Source organism: Corapipo altera, unplaced genomic scaffold (assembly GCF_003945725.1).
Source record: "Corapipo altera isolate COAL_440 unplaced genomic scaffold, ASM394572v1 61209, whole genome shotgun sequence".
Classification (NCBI taxonomy): Eukaryota; Metazoa; Chordata; class Aves; order Passeriformes; family Pipridae; genus Corapipo; species Corapipo altera.
The window spans coordinates 424,084-433,958 of record NW_020885005.1 but is presented as its reverse complement, the minus strand read 5'-3'; the positions used below and the strand labels follow the sequence as shown (position 1 = coordinate 433,958).

General features: G+C 36.0%; 1 protein-coding gene across 1 annotated transcript in view; it reads left to right on the top strand.

The window, feature by feature from the left end:
* LOC113958776 (nipped-B-like protein) overlaps positions 1 to 6,834 on the top strand; it is a 131,185-nt gene extending 124,351 nt beyond the window's left edge. Inside the window, exons 41-46 of the mRNA XM_027667317.1 lie at positions 1,603 to 1,775; positions 2,170 to 2,344; positions 4,317 to 4,612; positions 4,914 to 5,088; positions 5,726 to 5,911; positions 6,469 to 6,834. Of these exons, the coding sequence (XP_027523118.1) occupies positions 1,603 to 1,775; positions 2,170 to 2,344; positions 4,317 to 4,612; positions 4,914 to 5,088; positions 5,726 to 5,911; positions 6,469 to 6,834 (1,371 nt within the window). The remainder of the gene's footprint in view (positions 1 to 1,602; positions 1,776 to 2,169; positions 2,345 to 4,316; positions 4,613 to 4,913; positions 5,089 to 5,725; positions 5,912 to 6,468) is intronic.
* Positions 6,835 to 9,875: the final 3,041 nt, after the last annotated feature.

The window sequence follows — 9,875 nt, the reverse complement described above, 5'->3', positions numbered from 1 at the left end:
CCTCAAAGACCTGGTGATGTCATCACAAAACCTGTCTCAATTATTTTTGAATGGTCTTGGGAATCTGGAGAGGTCCCAGCTGACTGGAAGCTGGTGAATGCTGTCCTGATTTTCAAGAAGGGCAAGAAGGACGATCCCGGAAACTACAGGCCTGTCAGTCTCACTTCAGTGCCTGGTAAATTTATGGAGAAGATTGTTCCGGGAGGTATTGAAAAACACCTGGAGGACAACATAGTCATTGGTCACAGCCAGCACGGCTTCATAAGAGGAAGTCCTGCTTATCAAACCTGATTTCCTTCTATGACAAGGTAACCCACCTGCTTGATCAAGGGAAGGCAGTTGATGTAATCTTTTTGGATTTCAGTAAAGCTTTTAATCCTGTGTCTCCCAGGATCCTTCTGCACAAACTGTCCAGCCCACAGCTGGATAAAGACATCATGCGGTGGGTGAACAATTGGCTCACGGGTCAAGCGTAGAGGGTAATAGTGAATGGGGTGACATCAGACTGGCAACCTGTCACTAGTGGGGTTATGCAGGGCTCCATCTTAGGCCCATTGCTCTTCAACATCTTCATAAATGACTTGGACACAGGACTGAAAGGAACACTAAGTTTGCCAATGACACTAAATTGGGAGGAGGTGTCGACTCCCTCAAGAGCAGAGAGGCCCTTCAGAGAAACCTTGACAAATTAGAGGGCTGACCAATCACCAACCAGATGAAGTTCATCAAGGGAAAGTGCTGGATTCTGTACCTGGAATGGAACAACCATGGATGTTTGTACAGACCGGGAAAGGAGATGCTGGAAAGCAGTGCTGGGAAAGGGACCTGGGGATCCTGTTTGACAGCAAGTTGAATATGAGTCAGCAGTGCCCTGGCAACCAGGAGGGCCAACGGTGTCCTGGGGGGCATCAGGCACAGAATCGCCAGCCGGTCGAGGGGGGGATTGTCCTGCTTTGCTCTGCACTTGGGCAGCCTCACCTTGAATACTCTGTGAAGTTTTGGGCACCACAGTATAAGAAAGATATTAAGCCAGTAGAGAATGTCCAAAGGAGGGCAATGACGATGGTGAAGGTTCTTCCCCCAGAGGGTAATTGGGTACTGGAACAGGCTCCCTAGGAAAGTGGTCACAGCACCAAGCCTGACAGAGTTCAAGAAGCATTTTGATCATACTCTCAGGCACATGGTGTGACTCTTGGGGATGGTCCTGTGCAGGTCTAAGGGTTGGACTTGATGATCCTTGTGGATCCCTTCTAACTGATTAATCTATGATTCAGTGTTCAAAATTGTTTAAATTGGGGTACCTGGCTGTAGTGGGGAAACAGATTAGCTATATGTTTCTAACATAGAAGTTATGGTGACAGCAGTTTGCATGAGATTTTTTTCTCTGCCACAAATTCTGTTTTAATCTGCTTGCTAACTCAAAAGGTAGTAGTGCACCTCAGTCCATGTTTGAAAGTTAAACTTCAGATAAGCAACTACTTAAAGGGAAATAAGATAAAAAAATAGCTAGAATTTACTGTTGACAGACATTTTTGTAATTTTCCACTTTCAGTTTTACTGCTTGAAAGCAATGATTTAAATAAATATAATTTTCCATTTCAGATGAAAGCAGTGGCTGGTATGAAGATGTCTTACCAGGTACAACAGGCAATCAATACCTGCCCAAAGGATCCTGTAAGAGGTTTTAGACATGATGAGTCATCCAACGCACTGTGTTCACACCTATACTCCATGATTCGAGGGAACCGTCAACACAGACGAGCGTTTCTAATTTCATCACGTCTAAAACCTCTTAAAAAAAAAAAAAAAAAAAAAAAAAAAACACTTATAAAGAATATAAAACATACCATTACATTTTGCAGTATATTTTTATGACATCATTATTAATAACTTTATTTCTCTAAGGTACTTTGTTTTGCTTTATAATATAAGGTATTTACCTAATAGAATGCATTAGTCACTTTTGCATCATTTGGTACCTTTCTGTACTCAATTTGGGTTTTTAGAAATAATGTATCTTCAGATCTGACTAAATTTTGCATATATAAATGTTGTTTAGAGTGGTTTTGGGGGGGGTATGTAGAATAAAATTTGTGATCCTTTTTTTTTTGGTTTTAGACTGTTAGGAACACAGGTTAAGTGTATAAATCTAAGATATTTTTATGTATATTTGTATGTACTTTTTTTTAACTTCCAGAAAACAGAGGTGAATATGCTCTTGTACATAGCAGACAATCTAGCCTGTTTTCCTTATCAAACACAGGAAGAACCACTGTTTATAATGCATCATATAGACATTACACTCTCAGTTTCTGGTAGCAACCTACTACAGTCATTTAAAGAGGTATGTGCATTTATATTTGAGTATATTTATTATGGTGGCAGCATGCACTTCTATATATTTTGGTCAATTTTTCAGTGAATACAGTACCATTATTATGATATGGACCAGTAGATGTTACTTTGTAACTGGTAGTTAAAAAACAAACAACCCTTTCTGTTCTGGCCTGTATCTGGTAGACACTAATTAAAAACTTTCCTTACATTGCAGGTTATGTTATTAAAAAAGAATTATTAATAATAATATTAAATCTATATCATTCTCTAATATTACTGAATTAATTGGAATTAATATTAATTGCATTTACAGTTTTAATTGAATAATCCAATTTGTTTTCTGTTTTGTTGTCAAGTAGCTGATAGCAGTTGCATGTGTGTCACCTGGGAGACTTTAAATACATTATTTATTGCAAGAAAAGAGTGCAAAATTTGTCTTTTCTTAAGGTAGCATATAAGAACCCCAATAATGGTATAGTATCTGTTGCTATGGCAATACACAACCCTGTAAGAAAAAGACCTTTGTTTCTTGTACTGTGTCCAATTATGGGCTCCTCACTATAAGAGAGACATGGAGCTCCTGGAGTGGGTCCAGTGGAGGGCTACAAAGATGATTAGGGGACTGGATCATCTCTCTTATGAGGAAAGGCTGAGGGAGCTGGGCCTGTTCAACCTCGAGAGGAGAGGAGAGGAGAGGAGAGGAGAGGAGAGGAGAGGAGAGGAGAGGAGACTGAGAGCGAATCTCACCACTGTCTGTCAGTATCTGCAGGGAGGTGTCAGAGGATGGACCAGGCTCTGCTTGGGGGTGCCCAGCAATGGGACAAGAGCCCCCAGGCACAAACTGATGCCCAGGAAGTTCCACCTGAACATGAGGAAGAACCTCTTTCCTGTGCAGTTGACTGAGCACTGGAACAGATTGCCCAGGGAGGTTGTGGAGTCTCCCTCACCGGAGATATTCCAGAACTATCTGGACACAATCCTGTGCCACATGCTCTGGGATGACCCTACTGGAGCAGGGAGATGGGACCAGATGACCCACTGTGATCCCTTCCAACGTGACCCATTCTGTGGTTCTGTGATTCCTAAAGACTTCAGTGTCTTCATTTCCTGGACAACTTTAACAGTAGAAGGTCCAAACTGTCAGGAAACAAACCCATTTCTAGAATTTCCAATCTAACTAGTAAGTATAAGTCAGAGGACTTATACTTACTAGTTAGACCTGGAAAGTACACTGCTTTGAATTTTCACCCTACCAAAGTTGATTTTTAATCTGCTAGAAAGAGACAGCACATTCTTTAGATGGGGGACCGGGACACAGAGGATGAGATCCTACTTGGGACATCTTAAGTTCTGTGTTATGAAAAAGCATACTATGTGCAGTAATAATGCAGGTGTGAAATTCTGTAACTCTGCAAGTAGTGGAACTGAACATTAGTAATACTGTATATGATGATTTGGGGGTTTCTCTGGTCAGCGGTGTAATTAGTGTCATAGGATTTTAACAGAGACGAGGATTAAAACCAGCTTGGACTAGTCTGTACCAAAGTACATATGGAAATATAGGTAATATGCAAAGATTATATTCAGGTGAAACAAAAATGGAATTTTCTTCCTGATTTATTGTATTTGGCTTTTTACTGCATGTTACTGTCTCCAATAACAAACCTGAGCAGTCTTTTTAAGAATAATGTGCCAGTGGAGTATTTCTTGCTTCAGTTCCTTCTCTAACCACCTTGCAAAAAAAGCGGACTTTGGATCAATTTTTCAGGGACCTTGGGTTATAATTCAGCATCTTTTTGTCATAAATACTTTTAATCTTTGAATATCAAGTTATGAATATCAAGTTATGAATGAATAATATTGTTCAGGGAATTCTTCCTCATTTAAATCAATAAGGATTTTTTGAAAGATTTTTTAGAAATGTACATAATACTACTTACGCTAATTTTGTAATGTGTGTTAATTTCCTTGTCTCGCAGTCTATGGTGAAAGAGAAAAAAAAGGAAAGAAACCCTTCATCAGACGAGGAGACTGAAAGTGACAGTAACAGTGGTAGTGAAAGCGAAAGTGAGGAGGAAGCTTCTAAGCCTCGGAGGTTACGGAAACGAGTAAACTCTGATTCAGATTCTGATGAAGAAAATGATATAAATGCTGTGATGAAATGTTTACCAGAAAATTCAACTCCTTTAATTGAATTTGCAAATGTTTCCCAAGGCATATTATTACTTTTGATGCTGAAACAGCATTTAAAGAACCTCTGTGGATTCTCTGATAGGTAAGGATATTTAGATAATAGGCCATCTTGTAAGGATTACATTTGGAAATTGGGGGGGGGGGCTTAGTTGATTGTTAATAATTGTTTCAGCAATAGATTTGTATGAGAGAAAAACAAATATAGGTTGAATGTAATGAAACTTTGGCTTAGAAAAAACAATCATTTCATTTCTTACCAGGATGTCTATTGTATTCAGAATGGTTAAAATATAACTACTTATATTGAAGATTTTTAAAAGTTTTTCCTTGAAATTGTTTTGGACTTTCCTTAAAAACTCTTCCCTTTTGTTTTCTTTAAACAGTAAAATTCAGAAATATTCTCCGTCTGAATCTGCAAAAGTTTATGATAAAGCGATAAACAGGAAGACAGGAGTGCATTTCCATCCAAAACAAACTCTGGATTTTCTGCGGAGTGATATGGCTAATTCCAAGATCACTGAAGAAGTGAAGAGGAGTATAGTAAAACAGTACTTAGATGTAAGTAAAGTTGCTTTACAGAAAATCTGAAATTCTTTCAGACTAGGTAATACAGTATAAACTTGAAAGTAGATGTTGATGTATTGGATAAACATTTCAAACTGTTAACTTTCTGGTAATCTTATGTGATATACTGATGACTCACAATTTCCTTTCTGGATGTTTAGCAGGATTGTCTTTCAAAGTATTCTAATAAATTTAAACACAATAAAAATTAATTTCAACTGAAAGATATTCATCTTTACAGAGTATTTTCTAATTTCTTGTATCCATCTTGTATACCTCTACCATATAACTTGTTTCCTTTATCCCTGAGTGTTTCCATCATAAGAATAGAGACTAGATCTAATGTTTTTACTCTTTTTTTTACTTTTTTTTCCCCAATTCTTTAAAATATTAATTACAGAAAGCCTGCAATTCTGGAAACACAGGAAGAAAGCTTTTACATATCTACTAGAAAATGAAAGTAAAATGTTTGTAGAACAAAACAAGCTGTTGAAGTTTGAAGTTGTCTGCCATTTGTTTTACACTGTTTCTTTACCTTCTTATTTGGTTTTTATTTAATGTAGTGTGATATGAATGTCTATTTTTAAAGTTTGAATGTAGACTGACCTGTTCTTGGGGGTTTATTTAATAGTTCAAGCTCCTTATGGAACATTTGGATCCTGATGAAGAGGAAGAAGATGGAGAGGTGTCAGCTAGCACAAATGCTCGTAACAAAGCAATTACCTCACTTCTTGGAGGAGGCAGCCCTAAAAACAATGCAGCTGAGACAGAGGATGATGAAAGTGATGGGGAGGATAGAGGAGGAGGCACTTCAGGGGTGAGGCGGAGGAGGAGTCAACGTATTTCGCAACGTATTACGTAAAATTATTTTTATGTGCTTATAAATGTCAGTCTATTATATTAAATGTACAACAAGTAATGTAATCCACATGAAAGCATTTTGTAGATAGAGATTCTCTACTTAACCATTTATACAACTTTTGTAGAAAGTTTAACAGAAAAAAACAATAAAAAAACAAACTAGAAAATGAGATTTATCCCATATAAAAATTTATTAATTTTCCTTTGGAATGTACTGTGTGTTATCCTTTTTATTGTTGCCAAGTTTTTATGTAGCTTTATGATTCGTGTGTATATATAATTTTATATATCAATAAGAGATAAAGACACGGGTACAAATTAAGAGTATGTGATTTTACAAGGATATGTTAACCCCTTGGCGCTGGCGGTCGCAGTGCGTCTCATTGCCGGCAGTGGAATGTGTGCTGGGAAATCCCAACTCCCGGCGTCAAGGGATTAAAAGCAATAAAAGCAATAATTTCACTAAAGTTCTTTTGTGTAACACTTGGTCTTTTTTCCCCCCCAATGTTTTAGTCATTGAGAAGGTCAAAACGAAATTCAGACTCTACAGAGTTGGCAGCACAGATGAATGAAAGTGTTGATGTCATGGATGTCATCGCTATTTGCTGTCCAAAGTACAAAGACCGACCACAAATTGCAAGAGTAGTACAGAAAACCAGCAATGGCTTCAGTGTTCAGTGGATGGCAGGCTCCTACAGTGGCTCCTGGACTGAGGCTAAGCGCCGTGATGGCCGCAAACTGGTGCCTTGGGTAGACACTATTAAAGAGTCAGACATTATTTACAAAAAAATTGCTCTAACAAGTGCTAATAAGCTGACTAATAAAGTTGTTCAGAATTTACGATTGCTGTATGCTGCCAAGGATGGAACTTCCAACTAATGAATTTGTACTTGCAACCAAATTTACAGGAATTGAAATAACAGAAAAACTTGAAATATCAACTTTCTGGCAAAAAAAAATCAGTTAAATGAAGAGTAAGAATGGAACCTGGGATGCAGGAAAAAAAGAAGGAAATGTTTGGTAAACATTTATGTGGGAGCTTCCTTCGCTGTTGTGCAGCAGAAACTTCTCAGTTCATTTTTACTCCCACTGTATTATAGTTTAAAAATTTGTTTATATCTTGGAAAAAACCTTTCTGTTAAAAACATAAACAAGTGAATGTTGGAAATTAGTCTGTTAATGTTCTTAATAAAGTGTTCTTGGAGTTTAACCTAGCAGCGGATGGCTTTCTTTAGCATAGCCAGTTTCCAGGGAAGCACTGTTTTTACAGGCTGTAAAATGGTAGAATCTCCCGGATATAATTTTTTTCTGTTGAAGAAAAAAAACAAGAAAGAAAAAAACTGCATGCAGTATCTATGACCTATCTGCAGGAGGAGGTTTTGTAAATGTAGATTTTAATGTATTAGGTCACCCTGAAATAATACAAGAAAAGGGATCCCCAGCAAATCTGGTGGAATGAATACTGCAATAAATTTTTTTACTTCTCTTTGTTACTTGTCTGTTTCCATTTGAATTTCTTATTGTAAAGATCTGTTTAAAACCATTTATATTATTCTGCAGCCTTTTATGTAAAATTTACTATATTAGTGGTTTTCAAAACAAGACATAAAATATTGTTTATACCATTTTTATAGGCTGACTTCTGAATAATTGGTGTCTTTTTATTTTTATCCCTTATAGGGTGTAAACACAAGTTAACTCCAGGGGTTTATTGTATCCTGCAGTATTTAGTATTAACTATATGATTTAGCACTGTGCCAAACACATTTTCAAGAGTACATTTTAATATAAAAAGAAAATATAGTTTATTCCATGTATGCTTCAATTTCTTTCTAATACTGTCCGAATGGTAATTTGTGATAGTTTAAATTTGGGGAAAGCTGAATGACTATTTTGCTTGGGCTAACTGGTCATGTATGCATTTCTCTGGGTTAATATAGAGAGGCTTGTGTCAAGAGGAGATAGCTACCAGTATCTGAGGAGTGAATGGGTATGAGTCTGGGCAATTACACTACATTCCTTCACAAAGATTTTTTTTAAAAAAATGCGTGTATATTAGCCTGTTTTTTTTATTAATTGAAAGATGTTTTCACATTTTGTAAATTGAAAAAGTGCTATTGAAACCTTTCAGAAGCGTTTGTTTTGACTATGTTGCCACAAGCCTTTCATAAGCAGTTTGCCTTTCCAGAGAGTAACAAAAGCAGCAGATTTGCAAACAGAAAAAAAACTAAAACAACTGAACTTTTTAGGGACATATTAAACCCTGCTGTGTTTTCAAATATGTTTATCTAAAACTGGTGTTCCTCAATAAGTAAATCTTTCTCTTATGTTTATTTTCTTTTATTAATTTAATTTATGATAGGAGGCTGTTTTTATGAAACTAGCTTGCAGAATTCTAATGCATTATTCGATTTGTGAGGAATAGTAACAGTATTCCAAAATATTCTCATGTACAGAAAAAACATTAAACCAAATTGATTAATAATTCCTCAGAATCTAGTTAGTAATTGTTCCCATGGGAAATGCCTTTTTACTGTTTCACCACTGGAATCTTTCTAAACAGAAATATTTTCGCACCTTTTTGTTTTCACAGTTAATGGTGTTTTCTTCACTGTGCAAAAAGCCACATCTCATGCTAAGATGGGTGTTGCTAAAGTAGGGAGAAGCAGAAAAAGCAGAAGTCACCTCTGCAGATCTGGAAGCAGGGAATGAAATACTGTATTTCTCAGGGACAAGAGCAGCTTTTATAGTGAGTCTCATACTATGAGAATAGAGGGGTTGTATGACGTCACATGTTATTAGTAGAAAGAGTTGAAAATACTTCACAAGGAAACTACCAAATGATTAAAAACAAGAATTTCATACAGATACAGTCTAAAATGAAGTTGTCACTAGTCTGTTAGACATTTCTAATCTTTTTATATTAAAGAATCTTTAATAGGTAATGCAAACGTTTCCTTGTTCATAAACAATTTGTCATGTCGCTTTCCCAATAGCAAAGGAGGGGTTTTTATTTCAAATTGTTTCGTATTTATTAGAATAAAATTATCAGAAATAAATTATAATTAAACAATAGAAATCTAAAGTCTAAAGTCGTCTTAGTTGAGAGGATTTGGACCATTACTATATTGTGTAATATGTCAAAGGGCATACATGCTCCTTGATGGTATCTGTTAGATATACTATATAATATAGACTTATAAAATTAATTATAGATTATTGAATAAAATTTTCACTAGTTAAGAGTTGAATTTTCCTCTTCTGTACTACCCAGAGTAATATCTAGTTTTGTTTTGCCTATCACAAACATTCAGCTTACTTGCTGTGGAAAAAAAGGTAGCAGAGCTCATTTTTGGGAAACAAATTCCTGTTAGTTGTTTATTACATGGGCTGACTATTTTCAGAGATATGAAATAGAAAGACCAAGGCTGCAGCTGTAATTTATGCAGTGCTCAGTCTCTGAGTAGCAGTTGCAGGTTTTACCAACATGAACCACATTATTGGCAACAGCATGTACCAAGATGACATTTTTTTTTAACATAAAAAAAAATTCAAAAGGTACTGCATTGCAGTAATTGACACAACAGAATTTTACCCCTTTGTGTTTACATAGCTTTGTAGTGTTTTTTTCACTGTATGGCTATAGATTTTTACATACATACTATAAGGATTATTGATTTTTTTTTTTTATTCTTACTGCTTTCTCCCTTTCAGTACAAGTTCTGTACATGAAAACTTATTGCAGCAGCTTACCTAACAAAGGGATATTTTCAGACTTTTAGAATTAACACTAACCATATTGTACTCTTTAAGAAAAGACAGACACTTCTACAATCTAAAAAAGAATTAAATTATTATCTTTAATTTTCCATTTCAGTGCTGTAAATTTGCAGAATAATTATTATTTTCATTATCTGCAG